Source organism: Dicentrarchus labrax, unplaced genomic scaffold (genome assembly GCF_905237075.1).
Source record: "Dicentrarchus labrax unplaced genomic scaffold, dlabrax2021, whole genome shotgun sequence".
Lineage (NCBI taxonomy): Eukaryota > Metazoa > Chordata > Actinopteri > Moronidae > Dicentrarchus > Dicentrarchus labrax.
The window spans coordinates 28,269,154-28,295,172 of NW_026136704.1; the positions used below are offsets into that span (position 1 = coordinate 28,269,154).

General features: G+C 38.0%; 1 protein-coding gene across 6 annotated transcripts in view; it reads left to right on the forward strand.

Annotated features, from left to right (window-relative positions):
* The window catches only part of nectin1b (nectin cell adhesion molecule 1b), a 146,937-nt gene extending 121,684 nt beyond the window's left edge, over positions 1-25,253 (forward strand). For 2 of the 6 annotated variants that reach the window (XM_051398163.1, XM_051398164.1), the window contains 2 exons: positions 5,024-5,125; positions 22,480-25,253. In XM_051398163.1, the coding sequence (XP_051254123.1) occupies positions 5,024-5,125; positions 22,480-22,719 (342 nt within the window). In that variant the 3' untranslated portion in view covers positions 22,720-25,253. Of the gene's footprint in view, positions 1-5,023; positions 5,126-10,107; positions 10,295-22,479 lie in introns of all 6 variants that reach the window. The other 4 variants (XM_051398166.1, XM_051398165.1, XM_051398169.1 and 1 more) reach the window with 4 other exon arrangements.
* The last annotated feature ends 766 nt before the right edge of the window (positions 25,254-26,019 follow it).

Consider the following 26,019-nt stretch of genomic DNA (forward strand, 5'->3'; position numbering starts at 1 on the left):
GAAAAATATACGATAAAGATTAGTTATATAGTGTATAATGTACACAATTAATCTATGGCATGGAATTGGGACACAGCTTATGTGTCCTGGAGGAGAAACATGGATTTCTACAGTGGAGTTTAAGGACCAGTGTGTAGGATTTAACGCCATCTAGCAGTGAAGTTGCAAATTGCCACCAACTGAATACAGCTCACCTCAACCAAGCTGTTAGAGAAGCTACAGTGGCTGGACTCCATAGAAGAGGACCTCTCTCTGTAGATATAAATGTCTCATTCTAAGATAACAAAAACAACACAAAAAATACATTTTCATGTAATTATACGGTCCACAAAACATAGCTATGAATATAATATTCAATTTCTTTCCTGAATGTTACACACTGGACCTTTAAGGCAGCTGTATTGCTTTTGCACCAGCTCTCTTGTGCACAACACCACCATTACAAAGCTGCAGCTTAAACTAAATATAGACAACTGTTTTGCTTTCATTTATCATTATGAAGTAAATATAAATTTCACTATATATTGGCAAACTCACACTTAATGTTTTCTTCCAACGTTAACGTTACTCCCCTCTCCATCCTGATGCCATTCCCTGGACTTGTTTGTGCAAAGCAATAACATTACTCAAACTATGTTATTACAGTAAAATGCACGGCATTACAATAGCTTTTGCATTTTGTCAAATTCAGTATAACATTTTGGCAATTTTAATTTCAGTTAAAGTGCTTCTTTCTTTTCTCTTATTTCCAAAGTGTTGATCATTTCGTCATGGAGCTAGACTCTGATAAAAATGGAAGGCTATCCGGTCTTTGCAACAGCGCCACAAACAGTAATCCCACTTGGAAACACCAGGGGGGCAAAGTTTGAAAGTTGTCTGTATCAAATTTAACCACAAACAAATTTCAAACATTATTTTTCATTGTCTGCACAGACCCTTCGATGATTGGCTCCTGGTCTTTGTGACCAACAGTTGTGATCAGCTGTGGCCACACAGAACAATATTATTTGGTAAAGCTTGCATGAGAGCATAATTTTTATGTTTGATTAGACTATTTAGCACCAAATCAGTATTGTTTAAAGGAATCAGGAAGATTTACCTTCCCAGCAGCTTTCCAGGGTGCTTGTTGTAGATTTGTCCATAGAACAAACAAATGAGTGCAAATCAAAGGCTGCATACAGCGCGCTTGAGTCTGCAGAGGTTGCAGTGAGCTTCCTGAGACCTTTAAAGTTGTCAAGGACTGTGGTACAAAATAATTGGCCATCCAAAATTGGAGAGATAAAGTGTAAAAAAGAATTATTAGAATCTGAATAATTGAAGATTCACCTTACGCCGAGTTGGCCACCGCGTATCAGCACTTCTGAGATTTTAAATCCAACTTTATGATACTCTTTATAGCTCCAAGGTCAGACTCCTGGACATCTGGGCCGAGAAAGTAATGGAGGGAAGGGGAAGTAATGTGCTCTCCTCACGACACAACTACTGCGGAGGAGTACTTGAGCAAGGCACCTAATGCCAGACTCACTGGTGATTAGTAGAAAGACAAGGATGTAATAGACACTTAAAAGGATTTAATGTGTAATTTTATGGCTCTAGTTTAAAAGAAGCTGCACGCTCAGCAAGCTTGCATCTGGAAAAATAAAAGTAAGCAAAAGATAAAAAAAAAATGCACAGCAGGTTCATGACATGGTGGGTGAAGTATGCATTAATAAACAATAATCACTGATGCATAAACAATGAGCATCAATTAGGCGTGCGCTGAAAAGAATATATGAAGTACACACCAAAACATTTTTAAGGTTAAAACTTTCAGGTTTGTCAGAGTTATGGCCGTAATTCATGCAGCATAGCAGGTCATGATGTAACAATGGCTTCACCTTCAACAGTCATTCATCATCTGCTTCATCATCCGGCAGAACAGCTTCCAAATGATCCAAAATAGAAATGAGTTGTCAGGGAATAATCTGAGCTACAACTTGAAATCATAAACCAGAAAACAGTGTCTTTAGTCTTCCTCCCCTCAGCTGGATGAGTTCCTGCCCCGAAACCTGTCAATCATCTTGATGAGCTATTTCTTTAAATGACACTGAGATAATCAGCATCTGCATAGCCGGCAGACAATTTGTAACAATAACACGGTTCTATTTATTGGTCAATTCGTATTTCAAGGGCTGAGAACCAGAGGGCTGCGAGTGACATTTGACCAACTTTGAGAGCCAAAACAAAAAAAGTCCCCATTCTTTGTCTTTTGTTCATTGAATTCAATATTAAATATTAAAATGTCATAGGACAGGCTTTTGATGAATCATTCTGGATTGTGCCCTTTTTGCCAGTAGAAAGAGCTCATCAAGAGCCTTCATTTGATGTAACAAATTTGTGCCTAAAATGTCACCTTCGCTCCGCTGGTTCTCAGCCTTTTGTGATCCGCTGCTGGTTCAGCTTAGCAGACACACAGTTACCATACCAGGTTTACTCAGTCACTCAAGAACTCAAGAACTTTCATGACCAATCTTTATCATATTGCATAGTGACAAAGTGACAAAAACAAATTCATTAACTTTAAATATCCAATACAAAACTTAATATTCTTTATGTTGCCTGACAAGATTGTTATGACTGTGCTGCAGCCCTGACCACGGCTCTCAAATCACCCTGAACATCAACAAAGACCCAATTTTAAGAAATGGTCTGGACAACAAATAAAGGACCATATTGACATGTAATGCAGTATATCTCATTACTGAAAGTGGAACAAGTTTGTTATTAAAGCTATATTTCAAGATAGGTTGCTAGGTGACTCTGCTGGTAGTCGGCTCACCGTTCGACCAGTCAGCTATTAAATTCTTCGCCTTTTGATGTAATATGAATGGAAAAGCTCACACCAACCAGGCTTGTTGACTGGCATTTGACAACTTTGTGTAAGTGTAAGAAAAATGGGGATCAAACAGAGTTTGGCAGCCTCTTTATCCCTTAAATTGAACAGCACAGAAGTGTGGAGAGGAAATACAATGTTCAACACCTATTATATGAATCTCACATTTATTACGTTGATAACTTCATTGTTCTGGATGACTTTGATTCCCTTCATTCACTTTTATTATTTTCTTTCTACAATGTGCAGGTCAGAGGTGTGAAATGCTTAATGAAGGTTTCGCGAGTTTTCATTTTTTGCAATTAGAAAATTCTGTCACGTAGTAAAACTTCTCCAGAGCCTGCTGTGAACATCGCACCGTAAAAACCCTTAAAAGGTGGTTCGCTGTCAGTGGCGTCAACCTTTGCATTGTGATTAGGTTTGACAGATCAATTAGGAGCGTGGAAAGTTTAAGACCGACGACCTGTTGAAGAAAGCTATAGCGAACCCCCCCCCCCGCACTTTTCATATGCTCCAGAAAACCTTAATCGCTGCACCTTGAATTTTGGAGTGAGAAGCTTAGATATAAGGCTTAGCCCCCAACTAGTCTGCTGAACGGTGGGGGAAAAAAGACAGCTGTCATGATGTTGTCATCTCTTTTATTTTCATTCCTTTTTCAAAAAGAGAGCCTAGGGTTGCAAAAAATGTGTAAGTGTAGTTTCATGGTGTGACTCATGTTGTTTTGAGATATAAATAAAGTGAAATAGGATTGGTTCCATCATCTTCTGCTTTTCTTTTCTAATGTGCCCTGTGCTCTTTTAACACGAATGAGTCTAATTTCTTGCTGAATTGTCTTTAGAAAGTCCTTCTATCATCACTGGAGGAATAACATAGACATTTAACTAAATAATATGCAATAATATATGCGATAATATAAGACAATGCACGAAAAAGTCCATTAAATAATGTGGCAGCAGTATCTTCTTATGTGTTATATTGTCATCTTTGAACATAGTCTTCTGCAAATCTAATGTTGACTCAAGGTGTCAGTGCTGCTTTGAATTCACAAGGTTTTCTAATCATGAAAATAAAACGTTTAGACCTCCTTTTAGTTGAAATGTTCAACACTGTGAAAATGGTTTTAATGAAATAGCCGGTGTGTCTTTTAAAGCCAATCGCTTCATTTTTTTACAGAGAGAAAATAACAAACATTTGACACATTAAAGACTCAGAGTCTTTTTCGCTTTTGAAATATAAAATTTCTACGTCTCTGACTATCCACAGTGCTGTTTCAAATCCTTGAACAGTGAGTAGATATTCCTCTGCAATGTGACAAAGCCGAGGCACAATTGTAGAAAAATCTCCATTCAAAGGCGTCTTTTCTGTTGCATGAGTCCAAATTTAAACATTTCAGTTCAGAAACATCAAACCATTCAAAGAAACCTGCAAAATAAACACCAACCTGGGATTTTGCAACAAGACAAGAGATTATGATGCTGATGAAAATGTTTGTGTTTTGTTTTCATTGTAAAAAGCAATATGCAAGATAATATTTCACATCAGTATATAAGGTGGTTTCAAGGAGTTTCATCCATACATTACCAACCTGTGTTTGCTAAACTGTAATTAATCTGCAGCGTATCTGTTTTGTAATCGCATGTCACCTTCATGTATGAATTACCACTGCAGTTCTTTCCTTCAGTGGCTGTGAATCACAGCTCTCTCACAGCTTTACAGTTGCTTTAGCATTTCTGCTCCACTATTTCAGAAGTTTGCATCATACTTTTGTGTGATATGGAAGTGATTAATTTGACAGAATAACTTTGATGCACACATATAGAGTTCAGCAGAGTGGCTAAAGTTCAAACTGCTGTCAAACTGTATTGCTTGTCAGATTTCACATCTTGTTTCTGTTCATCTTCCCTCTGAAAAACAAATGTGAGCAAATGAAGGCAAAAAGCTTTCAACATAATATTCTGCTGCTGCTGAAGTGTTGTAGCTCTGAGCTAATGGATATGCAACAAAGGTAGTAGTTTTCAGTGACGGGCTAATTGCAAAGTTAACCTTGGTTAGGATTGTAGAGCAGCTCCAGTATAAACTGGTCGACCTGCCTGGTTTGTGGAGTTTTGGAGCTCATTATGAGTCTTGCTGAGCTCTCGGTGTTTCCTGTAGGTGGTTCATCTCGACAAGGAGGAGGAAATGCAGAAGCTTCCTCTTCAGCCTCCTTATTACGACATGGCGCCCTCTGAGTCGACCCCCTTCACTGATAAGCCGGTGAGTAGTGATGCCATGAGCGGGTTCAAAGGAGCTTCTGTATGAAGAGGTCATCCACAGCTGCTGCCTTCGGCCAGTAGTAATTGCTGGTGAAAGGGCGAACTTTCTCTGCCATTATGCTTGGAGGTATTTGAGAATTGATTTCCAAATGAAATGCAGCGCTGTGATGCTTCCTGAATGTCACTGAGGATCTTTAACTTAGCTGCTTTCCTCTTTTGCTTGTCTGGTTTTAAAAGTGGACGGCAGCCTTTCTAACAAGCTCCACTGGGTGCTTTGACTAAGCTCCTTATCTCATCATTTACATCAGCACCGCTCACCTTCTATCTAACCTGGGCTGGCCAATGTTGTCTGTGTGTGTGTGTGTGTGTGTGTGTGTGTGTGTGTGTGTGTGTGTGTATGTCGACTATTTCACGTTCTGACCCCAACACTCACCACTCCCTCTGCCCTCTGCCTCACCTCCCCTCCATTTCCTCTAATCCGTCGTAATGATTGTGTGTTTGCATGGCAACCGTGTTCAGATGGATTGCAGTGTGATGCTCTACAGTACATCATTGCCCATGAGTGTTAACTGCTGACCAAGAAGTGTTTGTCTTGCTGTATCAGATGCCTCTGCTAAACTGTGGTGAACCTCCCTCGGTGGTACGGATGCTTGACTGTTGAGGCTTTATTTGCTTTAGCTGGAGCCTTGCCTTTTGAGTTCAAGAAAGTACAACTCTTTTGGACTTTTAGGCGGTGTGTGCGCATGTAAGCCTGTGCGTGTTGCGTGTGCGTGCAGAAAATAATCTTTTTTTACTGTGCCTGAAGTGCTAAATGTGAGCACTTCCGATAGCAGCCATACAATACATTAGTAAACAGGAACAATCTGTTTTAAATAGGTATTACCATTGCTAATGGAAGTAAGAAGTGTCAAGATGTCTCTAGCTGACAAACACCTGCTCTAAGTGAAGGTGCAACCTGCAGAAAGACCAATGACAGTTACATATTGGTGTTAATTTTGATTCCAGAATTTGCTACCAACGCCTTGTACCACTAAAGTATCTTGATCAGCTTAATCAGCTTTTCTTATTTTTAATTTGTAATTATATTTATGAGTCAGTCAGTATAATTAGATACATTTGTCAGTTTAATGTCAAATTAACATAATATTTCCAAATGAATCTCAGAAGTTGCAATCATGAGACATAATAAGTCTGGTAATAGTGTATATTCTTCTTACTATCAATAAATCCTATAAAAAGACCAAAACCAACAGTGACGGGGTCTTTGCTTCAGTGGAGCTGAGAGGACATCAAACGACCCCAAAGAGGACTGATAGGGGTTGAGAGAGAAGCTCTGGGTTTTAGACCAGATTTTCCTAAAATAATCATGAGATAAAGTTAATTTAACAAAAAAAAATAATCTACTTTATCTACAGTGAACCAGCTCAGGTCATCATCTTATAACACATTGAAATTCACGAACGTAAAGGCTGGGTATAAATCTTTTTTTTCTATTTTCGGGAAGTAGAGTATTGAAAACGTTGTCTGATCACATGCTAATGTTGTGTACTCGTTCTCTGATCAGATCCTGGTTTAAAATCTATTTATTTTCTTGCAGTGGCTGCTCCATGTTAAACCACATTTAAAGGAAAACCCCGTCCTGCTAACAAGTACAGTATTCCTCTGTGTCAAAGAGCTTCATTAATGCCCCAAAACCATTGAAAACACATCAATAAGCCACAGCACTACACTCAGTGAAATGTTCCTTTATTGCCATGAACATGACTAAGTCAATGCCAATACATCATTCTGCTTTCACAGCTACTCACTAGAGAACAAAATGTGTAGTTATCCGCCGCTGAAAATAGTCCCCAACAAAAGTATTATTTCCTCCTGTTTGATTAACATTAGATAGAAACTACACATGCCATTACACATGTAGTGCCATTCTTTAAATGAATAAATACTCTCCAGTTCTGATAGAACAGTCCTTCCTGGCGGGGGTTTTATCAGTGCTGGTTGGTCCAGTAGCACCTGGGCATCAAACACACAGATTGAAGCCTGGCAAGATGGAGTCTTGTGTGAGCCAGCTGCCTTGCAAGGTTACACAGATCCATCACTTTTGGGAAATGATTTATCCCTCTTTGAAAAATTATATATTTATGAACTATTTTTAAAGATTTACATCTGCAGTACAAACCTATGTACTTGCTGAGAGCCATAGAGTATAGAGAGATGGACAAACATATTGTTGGTTTTGGTCTTGTCATCGGATTTGTTGACAGGAATAAAAATATCACCTATAAGTTGAATTAAACTGTCTTTGTTACACTGTATAGTGCGTTTCATATTTATCTGAACTGCTTGTCTGTTAAATAACTGCTGTCTTCTGTCTTTAGTAAGTTACTTTTCTTTAACATGAAGCACACAACATTGACTTAACTTCCTCTTACGCCTCACCTAAAAATGGAAAACTATTTTCTATAGCTGTTGTGCTTTACTCTGCTCTTGATTAACTTCATGCTTTGCATTTTCACATTTTTAAAATTTGCTGCTCTGCATTATTAGTGTGCTTCTTAAATGACTCATCTCTTCTCACCAAACTTACAGGAATAACTCAATTACTATCACTATTTTCCCCGGATGAATTGATTTTGATTTTCTCTGTAGTTATGCAAGGATATTAAACCATCATCTTCAATTCTATGCTCAAAGGAACCGGATGTTTAAGTCTGATAATCCTTGGACACAGAGGGTAGATTTTTCTTAGATTTATTTCTTATCTCTGATAACATTCCACTTAAATTGAAGTTTAGGGCTGCTCTTAAGATGAATAGTGTATCAGTGAGGTTTTCAAAACACTATTTGTGAGAGACATGCATTGACTGCTGAGCGTCGAGTGTTACTAATGATGATTCTCTAGGGGCAAAACACTATCTGCCAATTTTGAATGCAATGTGGCTGTAATTTTCCCCCTGATTGCACTCTGGTCATGACAAATATTCCAGATATTTAAATATCCAGCGAGTGCAGGGTGTTAGTGGTGGGTGAATATGCGATGGTGGAGAGATTGCACAGAAGATCTAAATTATTAATGTGAAACTCTGTAAAAGATTCAATCATTTCTATGTAATCCTTTCTCAGGTGGAAATAAGGTACACTGATGCAATGGGGGGACAACAGGTATCATCCCATTGCATTTCCTCCCTCACACCTCCTCACCATCTATCCAGAGATGGCTTTTAAGTAGATACAGGATAGCTGACATCTCTGCTTTGCATTTACTTTGTCATAACCCCCTCTCTTTTCCTCCATTTTCATTACCAGGAACAAGCAGGCAGACTAAAAGGAGAGACTATACCATTTAGTCCAATCACTGACTTTCTCATGCTGTCCTTTTTACTCTCGGAATAGAAAAATACCATGCAGCAGCAAATTAGAGGATTTTTTTACTCCTCAGAATGTAGCCAGCAAAACGGGAAATTTGTCTTGTTATCTTTTGATTCCTGTTATCATTCGCCTGTAATTCTAGTTTGTCTGTAATACAAACATCAGCGCAGTCTGATTCCCATTTGTCCTCCTCTGTGCTGCAAACCTTGGTTTGCTTTCCATAAATTGAGATGTTACTGTGTCACCGCGTTAGCATCAATCTTTGGTCAGTTTATTCAAAGATGATACGTACAGAATGAACTATTTTTCAGTTCTGTGACTTAATTAAAAATCATGATGTCAACTTTGAGGAGATAAAGGGCAGAGGAAATCAAAATGTTATTGGCTTTAATGTTGTCCAGTTACCTTGTTGTCTTTCAAGTCCCTGTCAACATACAGTAAATACATTACATTTTTTATTTTCCACATTCTTGTCTTGTCAGTGAGTGTCTGAATTCATAATTTTTCAGATTTTTATCGACCCAGTGCCTTTGAGTCTCCTTTCTAGAGCAGAAGACAACAATCTGAGAAGTATTTTTGAATTGGATAAACAGCGCTGAAAGCTTTCATTGTCATTTATTGATTACCCCATTAAGGTCATTAAAGCAATCATCTACTTGGCCAATTGCTCATCGAGTCAATCAGTCAGTCAATCATTGGACTTGTGTTTGTGCACAGTGGTCAGATGCTGGTTAAATGAAGGTCTTTGCCTGTGTTTACATGCACACTGATATTCAAATATTAAAGTATCCTTTCCAGCCTCTCCCTGAGTGTGTTTACAGGTTTTGTAAATACACTCCATGTGCCGCACAAAACCAGCTACAATCAGTGAAAGCATACAGCGATCAGGACACATAAATTACTGTCTTCATAGTTTTAGTCCTTTGGAAAGATTGTGTGGACATGCGTTCACCAAAATCCAAGCATTAGAGTTGCAACATTGCCCAGTGTGTGTTTAGTTTGTTTAGTTACAGTGACTGTTTTTGTTTAAATTCAGTTTTCATTCCCATCAACTCTGAGCGTTCCATATTTTCTGAGAAATGCACACGCACACACACACACACACACACACACACACACACACACACACACCAGCTACAGAATCAAAAAACAAATCTTACATAAACCCTTCAAAAAATAAATCTTTCTGTTGCACATGTAAACACTCTCTATTTTCTGAACCAAAATAACAGAACAATGTCATTATGTGCATGTAAACAAAGTCTGAAGTCCTTCTCCATCTCTAACCTTGTATTTATGGTCTTCTATTATTTTCTGTCTGATTGTTATTTTGTGTGTGACATCTCCATCTTTTTGTCAGCTTGTCACATTCAGTCTTAATCTGACATTTAATTTACATGTTCCATGCTTCCACATTTTTCTTTGCCTTCCTCTCTAACACTGCTGCTCATAAACTCAAAATGTCCCCATGACCATCAGATCGTCAATCAATATTTCTTTTTCTCATCTGTCTCTGCCACTCTATCTCTCTCTCTGTCAATCTGTCTTTCTCACTCTCTCTCATATTTTTGGCTGCCTCACTCCTCACACACCTTTCGCCTCTCTTGTCTCCAGAACTCTGGCCACAAGGACTGTGATGTCCAGTATGCGGAGCTGGATACTGCAGCTTTGGCCTCCTCTCCCAGCCCACGAAGCTCTGCTCACACTGGCCCTGGGGATCTTGTCGAGTATGCAACCATCCAGCCTAGCTCACACTAGCGCATGCCATTATAGGCCTTTCCCCTCAGACTTTGGCCTCAAGGTACACAGACTGATGCACTCCTTCCCCTCGTTCATCCCACTTTCACATGCACAGACCTCCCTTTATATGCTCCACATGGTTCCCTTGTCTACCTTCCTCTTAAGTCTTGGCCGTCTTCTGATTTCGCCCCTCGCTGCTCTGCAGAAATTTAGATTGAGGCGGACGTATTTTCAGGCTGTAATTTCTACACGATGTAGCACTCGTTCTGGCGCAATAGAGACACAATAAAACCCAAATCTAGCCTTCACATTATTGCAAGCGATCTTGAGATCAGCCGTATAAGTGCTCTATTATTGTCAGAAAATGTCATGTAAAACGTGACTCACTGGCAAACACATTTTGTTTTTCTTTGTAACCCTTCATCTTCTTCTCGTCTTTCAGTTTATATGCATGAATCCTGATCGTAGAGAAATCTTTAGAGAGAATGTCTGCCATGTAAACATTTAACATTCCCTACTAATGTCAATAATATGGCAAATTTGGCTGCATGAGTCTTTTGCATGAACATCTTACAGAAATGTTGAATCGCTTTCTGTGCAATTGCATTCATAGTCAGAAACTGTAACCGTGCTTTAGGGTGTTTTTTAAGTTACGCAGATTCTGAACAACAATGACAGTGTTCAATATTTCTTATAAACAGTTACAAGCAAAATGTGTTCCTCAAGTGATTATGCCACACTTGACAACCCTGATTGGTCGCAGGGCAAAACAAGCTCTCATCTACAAGATGCCGCCCTCTGATATCTCATCTGAACTCCACAGGAGAGAGCCGGGAGAAATCCTTCCATCACACACAAATACGGTCCTCTGCACCACTTGAAGTCGTCATTATACACATACAGCAAAGTGGAATACAAGGAGGCACAAATCGCCATGTTGCTCAACTGGTTAGACTGGTTTCTATGACAATTCCTAAGGCAGGTAATTCTGCAGGCAATTCAGGAGGCTTTCTTGAGGCGATTGTTGGGACATGCTGTGGCGCACTGCAAAGTGTGTGTTGTTGAAATACCGTAGCAGCAATTTGCTTCTCATTTAGATGTCATCCTGGAGAATTAAATGTAGACGTAAAATATATTATTCCACATAAAAATGGATCTAATCTATAAAGAGTTGTTTGTATGTTTGAAAATCTGTGAGTGTAATATTGTATACAGAACGTTGTCAGAATGAGCAGCTTTAACTGGCAGACTGAGGAACGCGTTATTGCCGTTTGTCATCTTGAACTGCGCTGGTGGATTCACTGTTAAGGAGATTCACAGGCAGCGAGAACTTAAAGCTACATTAGGTATTCACTGGTTGGCAGCCCCAGATGGCAAAAAGAGATACTGTTTGAATTTTGACCAGCTAAGTAGCCAGAAATCATGAGACGAGGTGTCAGTAAAGTGCAAACACATTTATCAATCCAGCAACCCACACTGAAAGAAAGAACAAGAGACAATAGAGCACCGAGTCCAGCTTTCACTGGACGTAGCGCCTGGTTGCCAGGAGACAGTTTGTAATTATACTTAGTTTTAATTATCTGCTTCTTGATCCAATGTGACAACAATGATGAATTATCAATTCCTCAATGTACCATATAAACATTTAGCACATAACAATCAGTCCTATTAAAAATTCTTTGACATGCATGATGAATAATCATGAGATCTGTTGTTGTCAACAAGCTTCTCTGTTATTCAACACAATAAATCACACAATAAAACACAGTAAGCAGCATATCAGTAAAAAAAATAATATTCATGTATTTAGTGGCTAAATATAACTATTGAAACATATATCCTACTTATGAGCAGATATGGTAATGCAAGAGATATTTGAGGGAAAACAAATTAAACACATTGTCAGTGAACATTTTCCCGATATGTTTAATGTATATATGTATATATTAATAAATCAGTCAAATCATAGCAAGTTATACCGACTAAAAATGTGTAGGCTGAAGTCTTACCTATTATACTTACACTTTTTACATACATTTTTATATATCCTCATTATGTTAAGAAAATCTTATTTATATTTCATTCAAATCTATTGTCCCCCACAAGCAAACAGCAAGCACAGCACAGCAGAGATTAAGGAGTGACGACAATAAACAATAAAAGTTAACTTTATTTGGATAGTCCGCCTCCAGTTTGGTTAGATTTAAGCACAAAAAAACATCTTGGTCAGGGTTTGGATATGAACGGTCATATATACTCTATAGATCATCTGTTAAACATCTTCAAAATAAGAAAAAGAGTTGAAAAATGTCCGAATACACTTTAAACTATCTGCAGGCAGACCACCCAAATCCAGTTCTGAATAAAGTCAGACCCTAAAGGTGAATGCTGGAGGGAGGCAGGGCTTCTGAAAAGCCACATGAGAAGCAGCCACTCGAGCAGCAATAGTGTCAAATGTTTTACAAATTAGCAGACGAGCAGTGCAGCAGCATCAGGTGCACTGACAGCTTACATATAACCGCCTTATTGCACGGGTGCACTGAATATATTGTGCAGCAAGGAGACAATCCCATGTATGTCAGTTTGTCAATGTAGTGTAGCAAATCTTTGCACAAACATCACTTTTATCGGTCCAACTGTACATTCAGCTCCATTAATGAGACAAATACTGAAAAATTACGACTGACCTGATTTAATCATGTCATTAATTTGGTCACTTTGAATAGAGAATGTTTCACATCTGACCAAATATGAAGTACAGCATTTCAACTAGAGGATGAGATGTTTTTTCTACTGCCTCTCCTTGAGATTTAGGCTGAAGAAATGATCAGATTTTAATATTCTTGCATACAGTAACATAGCTTTAACACAAAACCATACAGTCCATATTAAGGTCCCAGACTTATCTCTGTTATTAAATCTTTGGCAGCTATATATGGGAGGAAGCTCCTCAAAGTCTTCCAAAAATATCCATAGTAAAACATAACTTATTCTGGCTTTGGGTCTTAAAAACCTTCATTACACTATCTTAATATTTCATGAAATAAGGGTAAAAGTGAACATTATCTTTAGTGGAGCGAAGAAGAGCCTCATTTCAAAATATCGTGAAGATTTTAGGACATCACTGAAACAGGTAAAACTAAATTAGAACAAGAGATATCATCTACATTTATTGGCTGTTGTAAAACCTTTTTAAGAACATTAAACATTTTTGGTATTGCATAGTGATAGAATAGTAAAATAATGATGTATTCCAGCAAGTCTGCTTGACATTTACTTACAGTGGATGTGTAAATGTACATTAAAAATAATTCTATAATAAACATTTCTTCTTTATTATAAATATATTTCCTCATGCACTTGGCACAAGGAATGTTTAAAAACTGATATTTGAGCTGGAAACATGTTCAACCATCAGTTCTGAGACAGAGCAGACAAATTAATGAATATCAATTCATTTCTTACGTCAGCTTTCACAAGGTATTCAGTCAGCAGCTCTGTAATTGATGGGATACTCTAGCAGCGGAGGAGTTTCAATATTTAAGTCCTCCTGGGAATTGCCTGTTGACATTCCCTGTTTGTAATACGGCATTAAGCCTCATCGTGACTGGCTCCGGTCATGACGTTACACCATTCAATAAAATCTTTGTTTGCTGAGCCAAAGACTGAACTACTGGTTCATATCCAGGGTGACAAAATCCTCATTTTATTCTATGAAAAGAATAAACTAAGCTTTTAAGTTCATCTTTGGTCAGTGACTTAAAAGAAATCAGTGAAATAAATCCGCCAAACTGTTAATCACAGCCCGATTGTATTTTTCGAGCATCCATTTGCTTTGACAGAGTTATTACATTATCAGATATGAAAACCTTATTGGGGCCATATTTCTCCAAGGTTACGCTATCTCCCCAACACACTGGTGTTTAGAAATGACTTCAAGGTGAGCCCGATTTCATTTAGATTAACCCTCGGTTTTAAATGTATGCATTTGATAACATTCCTTTTGTCCTCTTTTGCTTTACACTTGCATAAAGTCGGGAAGAAATTCCAACACTTTTATTTCAGTGGTGACCTAGAATCATCTTTGTGAGGGGTTGCTAAACTTTGATGCCGCCTACAATTCAACAATATAGTAGAAAAACATAGATGAAAAGCTACAAGTAGTGTTGTGTTAACGATAAAACTCCCTTTTCCAGATCACACAAAGCAAAGCACCTGTTCTGTTGCATTTGCTGTTTGAATAATTGCCGAATCTTCATAGAACAATTTTGGAGCTGCCATCTCTTCTGTTCTTGTTGTGTAAGCAGCTGGGAAAGCTGAATGGATGTCCTGAAGCATGTTTTGTCTCATGTTTGCTTCTTGATATTTGCAGACTATTGTTTGGCAGAATAAACACCAAGACTGAGGACAGACATTAGTAAAATGGTATCAAAGTGAAGTCATCAGTCTATTTTGGGTAGAACTTTCTGTTTTCACAGTTGCACCTTTTTCATTCATCAGACTGGGATAGGCAGACTTCTTTTATTTTTTTTTAAGACTTTGTGTTGTTTTTGAGAGATGTAAGTGTGTGAGGAAAATAGACAAAAGAAGCATAACATAACATTAAGCTTCACTTTTTGACCTATCTTTTGCAGATTTTTGGGTGGATATGGCTTGTAGATGACATTGAGCATCATGTGAATCAAACCAACAGGGTCCAATCAATTACTGTTCAACTAAATGTTGGAACAACACACATTGTCACACTGGATCAATGGTGATCGATGGTGCCGTGCTGCTCAGAAACCAAACGTGGATTTTTCATTTACAACAGCTTCTAAAGAAAAGTGCAAAATTCACTCAGCCACAGGTCTCTTTTGTAAAAAATAAATGGCTTTGTGTGGAAAATTCATCAAGCTAAAAGGCATCCCAGGTGCATTTAAGGATTTAGCGACAGCAGTGATGTTCAGATACCACAGAACATAACTTTTTCAAAACAAAAAGCTGCTGCCGGCTAAAAACATAAATAACGACCAAATGATTTAAAAGAAGTGTGAGAATTAACATAATGGCACAACTGAGTAGATCTATCATCACTAATGTCTGTCAGCAAAAGGGCTTGTTTCTCTATAGAAATAAATGTGTGTTATTACAGAATAGTGATGTAATGAAATAATCAATGTTACATTACCATACAGAAAATGGCCACACCTGATGCTGTGCAAAGTCCATCTAATAAAGGACAAGTACAAGATGGGCAGAAGTGAACTTAAAGTTAATCATAATAATGATTTGGAAAACGTCGGGGGAGCCGAGGGCATCAAACATGGACACCAGGACACAATCTCAGTCCATAATGACATCATGTTGAGAAAAAGCTAGTGTTTAATGACAGGAAAATGTTTGAGAGCTGCGGAGTTAACAGTTGATGTTTTCAATCAGCTGCTGTCGTCACTTTTCAGTTTACATTCAGTGTTTGAACCAGACAGTGGCCACATGTCAGCTTGTAAGAGCATTCTGGTGAGACACAAGAACAGAGGGCTCAATCACCCGTTATTCTTTAGCAGTTTTGTTTTTTCACTCCTTTGGTTATTTAAAACAATCTCTAGTCCTGATATTAATTTAAACATAATGGGGAAATCCAGAGGGACAGGACATTGCACTTTTTGTTGCCCTCATTTTGTGACTTAGGCTGATACGATATGTATAATTTACGTAAAACTCTCCCTAGTGCTGCTTTAATTCTTAAAGTCTAAAAAATGTTTCATCTTTTTCCATCAGTGCCCTTCTATGCATTTCCCTTTAAATACAGGAATATGTATTTATATGATTTATCTTAAATCATCAGAATCCTTGGCCCACTGCCCAGAGTTTGATGTTGAAACTCTGGAAATGCTTAGAAACAGAAACAGACACATTCAGCTTGACTTCAAATCAGCCTACGGTGAAATAGACTACAGTCATAAAAAATGTATTGATTAAGAAAAGTTAGAGGTCAAACTCCAGCAGTTATTTTTGCTGCACAAGCATATGGGGGCATCAGATTTTAATGAAATTCATGAATAAAAACACATTTTTAAATTTAAAAAACAGGCTTAACTTTTAGTTTACTTTACTTAAGTTTGGAATTGCACAACCTGACTATATGCCAGATGGTTTGTTACACAGACCATCTGTCTGTCTTCAGTGGAAATTCTTTGGAAAAGGGCAGGCACTTTCAAAAAAATACTCAGCAGGTGATTGGATGAACCATCTGTCTTTCACCGTCTATCTTAGGAGAACTTCAACCAGTCAGATCAACATCATACAACATAGGCAAACTCTTCCCAGAGCCAGTTGGGAGAAGAGTGAAAACATCTTCTCCGTGGAGAAAAACCTTCGGTGTCGTTCTTTGCTCTTCTTTCAAAGAAGAAATATAGAAATAACTGATGCTAGCAGAATCTACGCTAACCTCCATGGGAGCTGTCATTGTAGTTTAACAAACAGTATCTTCTCACAGCGTCACACCTAGTGCAACATCCACCCCCCAAGCTGCCAGTACTTCTTACTTTAGGATGCTGATTGGTTCGGTGCCACTGTAGCTGGCCACAAACACATAGACTGAAGCCTGGCTGGATGGATCCTCACATGATTTTGGGATCTAGCAAATCCAGACTGTAATTTAAAGGTGCAATATAAAATAATTTTAGTTTAAAACATTATAATTTACCCTAAATATCAACAGATTGTGAAGAAATAACATTATGTCAGAGACGTCTCTGTACTGTGTTGCAGAGATATCAACTGAAGTTGGCATGCTAACCAACCTTGACCCATCTTGTTCCATTTTGGATCCCCCCCCGGTTTCAGCTGGGAACTGTGTGTGAGCAGCGCGATTTAGTCTAATAAATAAACAAAATAAACTCATAAGATATCAAGAAAGGAAATAGTCCTTTATATATTTTCCTTTTCAAACAGGAAGATACAACGGTACAACTCTAAATCCAAGTTTCTCTTTTTCTGAACCAAGACTAGTTTAATTGTCTTCCTAAGTTATTGTTATTTCATTCAAAATTTAGAGAAACAAAATTAAACTCACCAAAAGCATCTTGTGGTCTTTCCACTGTTCCAACAATCACCGTCTCTGGTTTGGTCTAAATAAACCTTTAATTTGTTGAGTTAGATGTGAAAATATTCTGGCTTTACAAGCTGTTTTTCCCCGCTGCCTCTCGATACCTGACCTTCCTCTAGGCTCCTCTCTTACTTCATGCTTCTCCTGTCCCCAACTGAACCTGGCGTGTCTTCGTCATCCCCAGAGTCAGAGTCCTGGACAGAACGTCTGTAAATTACCTCGATACTGTATTCCCTGTGAGCAAACTGGCCTCCATTGGTCTCAGAGGCTGTATTTTGTCGTGGTTCACTGGGAAGCTGCTGAGCCCAGTTCTGTTGCACATTCACCCGGCTCCAGTTCTGGTGCCAATGCAGGGGCCAATCCTGGGGCCACTCCCCACCAGCATTCCTCGATACATCACTCCCTCCCCAGGCCTGAAAACCTCCTCTCAGCAGTCCAAAAGCTCATAGACATATATAGCCTACAGCTCATACAGGTAACAGCAGTTGAAGGTTACTCTGGTGATACACTGCCCCCTATTTGTTTTGAGTATGAATTCAACACGTGGTCGATCCTTACATACTGCGGTAAGGACGGGCAAGTTGGAGAAATGTAAAGCCCCGCTGTATATAGAATAAACAATGACACTACAGCAAAAAGTAATACAGAAAAGTTGTTTTAATCTGACAGAAGGCTGTTCTTAGTGAGTTTTTCGTTTATTGTGCAAACTTGCTCAGCTGCCCTCGAATAAATGCAATGTGTAGGTGTGCTGTCGGTGTAGCAGATATTTTGCTCACAGCATAGAAATACTTGATTCTCTGCAGCTCAGACTGCACTGTGGTGTCTCCTGGAAATGTATTTGACCTTATCTACTTGTTCCTTCGCTAATGGAAGAAACCCACCTGATAACCCTAAATACCCCCCGCACTCCCATTATAACCATATAAGTCTGACACATATATAGCAGGTACTCACCCTTCTTTAATAATAAATAACTTAAGTCAGATTTGGTGTGACCTAATAAATGAATCATCATGAAGTGAACAATAACAAAACCTTACCTCATCCGTCTATCAACTCTATCTCTATTTTTCTAACTGCAATATTCATTTATGTGCAGTGCACTTTTTCAAAGGAATAGTTCTTATCTGTACAATAAATATATGGCAACACCTAGCAGCAGCCTGTTAGCTTAGTAGCTGGTTAGCTTAGCCCACCATAAGACTGGAAAAGGCTAATTTGCACTGTCTAAAAATTAAATTTGCCCCAATATTTTAATTTTTTGTACCAACTAAACAAAGGAGATAAAATAGTTCATTAGTTAGTTTTAAAGTTCCTGATATGGGCAGCATTTGTTAGCATTAGCAGATCCAGTATTTGGGCTAGGCTACTGGCTCAAGCTTCATATATAGGCCAAAGATAAGATAGAAAGCAACAAAGCCTATTTCCCAAAATGTCATGCCAAAAGAACTGCTTAAATAACTACTTTTGAGCTTTAAAATGACCAAACTCGATACACTGTTTTCACTGGTCTGAGAATATAGCATTAAAGTATTTCCCACAGGTAGGGTCGACTGTGTTTTAATTCACACTTCATCCCCAACATGAAGTCAGACTTTTAGGTTTCAGGTCTGAATCCCAAATGTCTTGAGACAAACTTATAAAGTTGTGAAAACTGCTCCTCAGACTGTTGGTTTTCATTTTGCTTGAAATCACCAAAGTCTGCTCAGCAAGCAAAGAAATTAATAAGCTGACAGAGTAAAAAGTTTCCGTCAGCTTGAGCCGTCCTTGATAACAACTCGAAGCAAATAAGATTTCCAGACGCTTCTGTCAGTGTCTCCAGCATGTGTGTCAGGAGAGGTTTACTTGCATGTCTTCTGCTGTGAAAACACCAATTCACCTTCACACAAGATCACCGCTCACCCTTTTGTCTTCATGAGATTCATTGTGCTTGTCTAACCATTCATCTCTCATAATGTCATTGTAAATTAGAGCCACTCCTTTTGGGTATTGTTTCAATTGTTTTAACACTCAAAGTACACTAAGTATTACAATCGAGGGCAATTAATTTAAATGAAGACAGACCTTCAATTGAGCCAGAATAATTTTAAGTAAGTTAAGTTAGTTTGTTTATTGCCTGCTTATTAAAAATCATGTGTGTTAATCCCCATGTTTGACCCATTGAATATATATATAGTGCGTGTGGTTTATTCTGTGGATTTAATGTTCCCATTTTTATATTTTGTTGAATACATACAAGAATTTGGAGGCAGATTTAAGTCTGTTTGTGGTTTTGTTGCCCCACCAAAACATTTTCAGAGTTGGGATCATCGTTTTCGTAGATGTAGAGATGCTTGAGGAATATTCGTAAGTTCCATTTTCACTTTCATCCTTTTATTTCATTTTTCGTTTTGCATGTCTGGGTATCATTACTGTCATTTCATATTCATGTTTCAATCATAAGCCCCTTCCTTTGAAAATGTCAAACACATTTAAGAAGCTCTTTAAAAAGAAATCTGGAATTTAAACCAACATTGTGTGCTCTTCTTAGATTGTAATGTTTTGAAAAAGGCAGAATCTTAATTTTTACAAAAGGCCAAAAACTGAAATCAACACATAAAACAGTTTATGGCTGAAGGAACTATATTCAAGTTTGTGCAGATTGAGATCAGCAACCTTACATTTCCCAAAGTTAATTTACTTTCTGTTCTGTATAAAATAATAATATCACTTCTGTTGGATTGAGCAGGGATCATTTTGGATAATAGTGTTAATACAATTTTAATAGCAAAATACAATTAAACTTGACTCTCTGCTCACCCAAAACACATGTGGGTGCATCATTTTAATTCATTAAAGTCAGTAATGTCAGTAAAGTGTTAATCGAGGTAAATCTAACCATAAACAAGATACTGCCTATTCTTTCAGTGGATGCAACCTATGTAGCTATTTGAGTGCGACGTGCACTCACAAAGCACAACACAATTTTGCATTCCTCATCCAGTGCCAGTACCTTGATTAAAAACTTGCACTACTAGCACAGAATGATGAAAAATAAATACATAAACCTATGCACTTTTCTACAGACTTACTGAGTCTAACCCTGAACCCTAAGTTACAGCTGGGGCGTCATATTCCAAGTTTACACAGCATGATGGGAAACATCCAGAGGACACAACGTGCACATCTCCATTAAAGATGTTAGAGTCATTATTAACTTTCAAGTAGCACTAGCAGCATTGTGTTTTGAATTCTAATAGACAAACAGTCAAACAATGGATGCTTCAAACCACACAATGTAATACAGAGCAGAATATTGTTGTTTGTTTTGCTTCAGTTTGATGGTGACAGGAAAGAAAACAAGTACATTTTGTTAAGTCTGCAGTGAAAGAGCTTATCTAATATTTAATCAAGTAAATACAGTAATTACAGGGAGGCTTTACTTTATGAAATCATATACAGCAAACAACTTAAAGGGGCACTCCACCTATTCTGTAGCTCAGGAGTGAGTTTTCTATAGTCTTATAAAAAAGATGTCATTAGGGGTCTTTTGGATTGGGCTTGAGACTTACAGTTATCAGAAAGAATATATTACGAACTTGGGGCATGGGGTTTGAAAGACATGAGCATTTGCCAGTCAAAAGAAAGATGCTATTGAGTTTCATTATGGGAATTGTAGGATCCAGTATTTTTGGAGCTTGATCCATCCAAAGGGATTAAAAGTCAGGATTTCTCACTGCTTTGATTTTGACCATCCATTTTTAAAATCTGTCTCCTGTGAATCCTCCAACTTTATCAAAGTAAACTGCTGGAGTGCCCCTTTAAACAGACACTCTTATTATTTTACTTACTTATTTTTAAAAGTTAAAAGTTTATTAACTTCTGGCCTGATTGTGGGCGTGCAATTTCAACTGAACTGAATGCAATAATTTCAGTTAACTTAAACAAACTACAAACAGCTGATAATGGTGATTTTTTTGTGTGCATGGAAGGAGCAAATGCCAGTAGATGGCATAAGTAGTGCTAACTCACAATTGCAGATACCAAAAAACAGGTGTTCTTTGGATCCAAGGACATATCATCATGAGACCAAAAAATAAGAAGATAGGTTAAACTTGTACTTTGCTTTGTGATCAATAAGTCATAACCAAAAAATACCAAGGCACACTGCTTTGCAAAAATTAAAAAGCCTTTAATAAATGGGCTGACATACATAGCAAGGCTGCTGCCAGCTGGCAATCAGAGAGGCACTGGATAATAAAAACAGGTGCAGTCAATAGTTAGCTAGCTATTTTAACAAGGCATCAGTATATTTTAAGGTTAGAAAATTCTTCATACATTATCAATAGCATCAGATTTTCACAAACAGTCAAATAGACAGTTAGTTGATTACGTGTGATGAGGAGAGAGATGACTAGGGAATGTAAAGGGATTCAAGGGATGTTTATTGTTTGACAAAGTTAGTTGTAATATCCAGATCTGAATCCAGACTGAGAGGGCTGTTTTGATTTCATGACAAAAGACACAAGCCTCAAACACCTCCACTATCTGTATCCAACACCATTCACAAAGCATGTTACCAAACCTCCAGCTGGTATAAACCAGTTTTCCACTACCATCTGTATCTGCACCTCTGTGATTCATGAAAATAGGGCCCTCAGTGTAAAATGTTAGTGGCTAGTTATACATCTATGGTGTATGTAATGCCACATATGGATAAATGGACTGCTCTTACAGTTATACTGTCGATATAAAAGTAAAAATGTGTTCTATGAATTCTTAACAAACTGACAGGTTAATACTGATGTTATGACAAAGAAAGAAAGGACAAAACCATATAATTTAAAGAACTCGTACTAGTGTGAAAAAGCATGAATATGAGTAGTTAATCCAACCCTTTTGGCATCATGGTTGCTCAATGTAGAGGGGCATATGCATGAATATGTATTAAAATGATGTGTTTGTATACTGTGTAGGAAAATACTGCGGACATTAAGTGAGACATCTCTTAATACTGTTTAAAATGTCTGTTTAATAAACCCCTCAGTGTTCTGTTGTGCACTGTAATGTACTGATGTGATTGACACTCAATTTCAGGTTAAGTCAACCTTCTTCAGACAATCCCCGTGACGCTTCAGTATTATCTTCTTTCGTCTTCTTTTGTTTTCTCCTCGCAGGACACTGGGAGGCGTCCAGAAGAGCTGTTGAACCCAGCTGAATACATGAGCTACCAGCGCGTCTGCAACATAGAACACCTCCCCGAGTCTCAGCCCGCTCCAGCCTATCCTCCTGTTACTTTCTTGCCTCAGCACCCCTACACGCAGCACCCACCCAACGAGCCCATGTACTCCAACACCAGCTTCTCCGCCCCTGGCCCTCGAGCACCGTTCACCTTCCCCAAGGAGCAATCCGTGTGACATGCCACACAGCTCTGCAAGAGGCATCATGATAGTACCACAAACGCTTCATGGAAAACAAAGCTCAGCTGAACGGATGTGCATCCATTCCCACCTTGCTTCTGTTTATTCTGTAAGCTTAAAACACGTGTGGGCTTCCCCTTGACATGATGAAAATGTCTGTAACTTGTGGCCCTGAATTCCCTGTGTATTGTGCACTGCTTGTTCCACTGAGGCTGTCTGTAGGACCCAGCTCACCTTGTGATGTTAGCATAGGCGACACCAACTACCCTCTACCACTCCACCCTTCACCCCTCACGTGCCCACGCTTCCTGTTTGTTTTTTATTGCCTCCTCACCTTTGAATCATTTGCTTTTTTGCCAACCTTCTTAACGGTGTACAGAATATGCCATTGTATCACTCAAGATGTTATTTTTCTTCTTCTACTTTTTTTCATTTCCCACAGTGGTAGTGACCTTTTATAGCAACGTGCTTCTTTTGTTTGTTTTCTGTTTGTCTGTCAATCATATGCTTGCTTCTTTGAAAGTCGTATACTATACTGTATGTGTGATCGAGTGTGTTCTGGTGAAAAAAAAAAAAGACAAATGCCATTTGATTTGTAAAGCAAATTATCAATCTATAATGACATGGACTACCCCTTTAATGACAGTTAATGACAGGGTTGTTATGCGAAGATGTAAATTGGCAGTCTCTCAACTGAATCCTTCATTACTTTTCATAATAGCCTTGCTGTTATGGAGTTTGACTGGATATTTCGGACTATTAGAAGCGAATGTTATCCTCATTAGCTATGAAGAAAAACAAAGGGCTTGACATCCAACAGTATCTACTTTCTTCTATTCCTCCATGTACTATTATCCATCATCCATCATCCAGGTTATTATTACTTTTATTATTATTATTATTATTATTATTATTATTATTATTATTATTATTATTATTATTATTATCTACCAGTAGTTGCCAAAGACATATAGTTTCATTCAGTTTTTATCCATTTGCTTTCATGCCAGCGTTTACATTAAAACTACCTTGTTTGATGGGAAATAAACATAGTTGATTGGCAATGAGCAAAACCATCCAAGTTTACATTATCGCTTGCCATATGCTGTATTTTCCATATCTGTATGTGAGTTCCTCGTGGAGGCTGGTTTGAGGCTCATTGCACTGCGGGTCCTTTGTATTTGTGCAGAGTTGTCAACCAACAGGAGCTGTTCTTTTTGCAGGTGCAATAGGTGAAGACAATCACATACCTGGGTTGTCCTGGGAAGACACCAATTAGAATAGTTTCTATACTCATACTGAAAGGGAAGACTTTTTCAAGGACAGCCCACACATTTAACATATTTAAATATTTTTTGGAGTATGATTTGTACTAATATAGCCGAAATAGTTTCAAATCAGCCTAAGAAACACTGAAGAGAAAAGCTTGCTACTGTATTTTTTTAGAGAATGCTTAGTTATATACGATAGCGCTCCACTTATTTTCAGAGTCCATTTTACACTGTGACTGTTAATTTCAGACCATACATAAGCTAATGTGCTTGACGAGCCAATTTCAGGATACTGCCTCCTAGTCACAAGCCCTCTAGACACAGAAAATTTGCATAAACTGAAAGTTCACATTTTTTGCCATGTCAGATGTATGTTTGAAAAAAAAAAAATTAAGAAAATACTTGTGTTTGTGCTCAATGTGAAAAAAAAAATCCTTGAGGTGTTGAAGGTAATTTAGTGTTTACTCTTAATGGTGGTGGTTAATGGGATCGAGTAAAAATTGTGAGACTTTCTCCTGTGCTCACTTTGTTGTCTTGCAATGGCTCGATATGTGTGCTAGCATTTAGTTTAAGCAGTGGTCTCGAACCACTGAAGGAGTTTAATATTGCTGTACCTGCTGTGCGAAAAAACACTGCAACACTAGTTTGTCTTTTTGTGACACATTTACTATTCATGAGATCCTTCCTTTTCATTATTTCATTATTATTATTACTATTTTAATTATTATTATTAATAATAATATATTTATTATTATTATTATAATTAGTAGGCTATGTGTAAGTGCTATGACTTGCTGCAAAATATGCTTAATATGGCATTTACATGTATTTATTACTGTCAAATCCTTATGTTTTCAGTCACATTTAATTATTTCGAATGTCCTGAAGATGATTGCCATGTTTGTTTTTCACCCTCAACCTTGTTGTTTTGTGTTTTGTAAGACTGTAACATTTAGTTTTTATTTTTTTAAACATATACATATATACAGACCTACAGCACATTTCTTTTGACATTTATTGTACATTTGTGGAAGGATAATACCTGAATAAATATTAGGATTTTGAGCTATTTTTGTTGCCCAGGCTGAAATAATGAAATGATGTGAAACAATTTAACCTGTTTGTTTTTTTTTTTTGTTTTGTTTTTTTTTATTTGGAGTTATGTTTGATGTAAATATTAACAATGTATCTGATGTGTGAAAAAAAAAAAGAAATTAAGTCATGCAGTTTAACATTAAACTTCACAAATTACCCATTATAGTTCTTGTTGTTCTATTGTCATTATATATACTATAACACATGTATGCATGTTTCAAAATGTATTTTTTTTGGCCATTTGGGGGCAGCATGGAAGTTGTTTGTTGACAATGCCACGCAGCCTCAGACAGTCTTCCCACCCTCCCCCCGTCCAGGGCTTGAAAATCTCCCCTTCTGGCGGTGTAAACACCAACACTCCCCCGGGGCTTTGAGCACCCAGTCCTGGCTGTCCGGGACAGGACGGTCTAATTGCTAACAGCAGCTACATTTCATACCAGTTACTTAAAGCCCATCACAAAACTCGGTAGGACATCTGAGGGAAAACCCGAAAACATTTTCTCCATAAAATATGATCCAGTTTTACCAAAATCAGGGACATATTTGGTGGTATGTGTAAGTGTGAAGTCTAAAGTGCACTTGTTGCGACCTGGAGCACAGTTACATAGAACAAGAACAGGCGTAGGGGGTGCAGAGTGGGAATGACAGAGGCACCATTCACCCAATTACAACTCAGTGTAGCATAAAAATGACTTTGAAGCTGTTCTTTTAAGGTAGAAAAGTTATATATATATATTGCTTTGACTCTGGAAGAAGTTGAAATACAGCAAAGCTATCCTGTATTTACTTAAGTATGGCCACAGTGATCTTCCTCAGGCAGAGATTCAGGAGGTTTATCCTTGATGACACTGTGGCCCGCCCTTTTGCACATGCACTATACAAAGATGCATTGACAGGGTATGCTCACAGTGGTCCGGATGAAAGGAAAAGT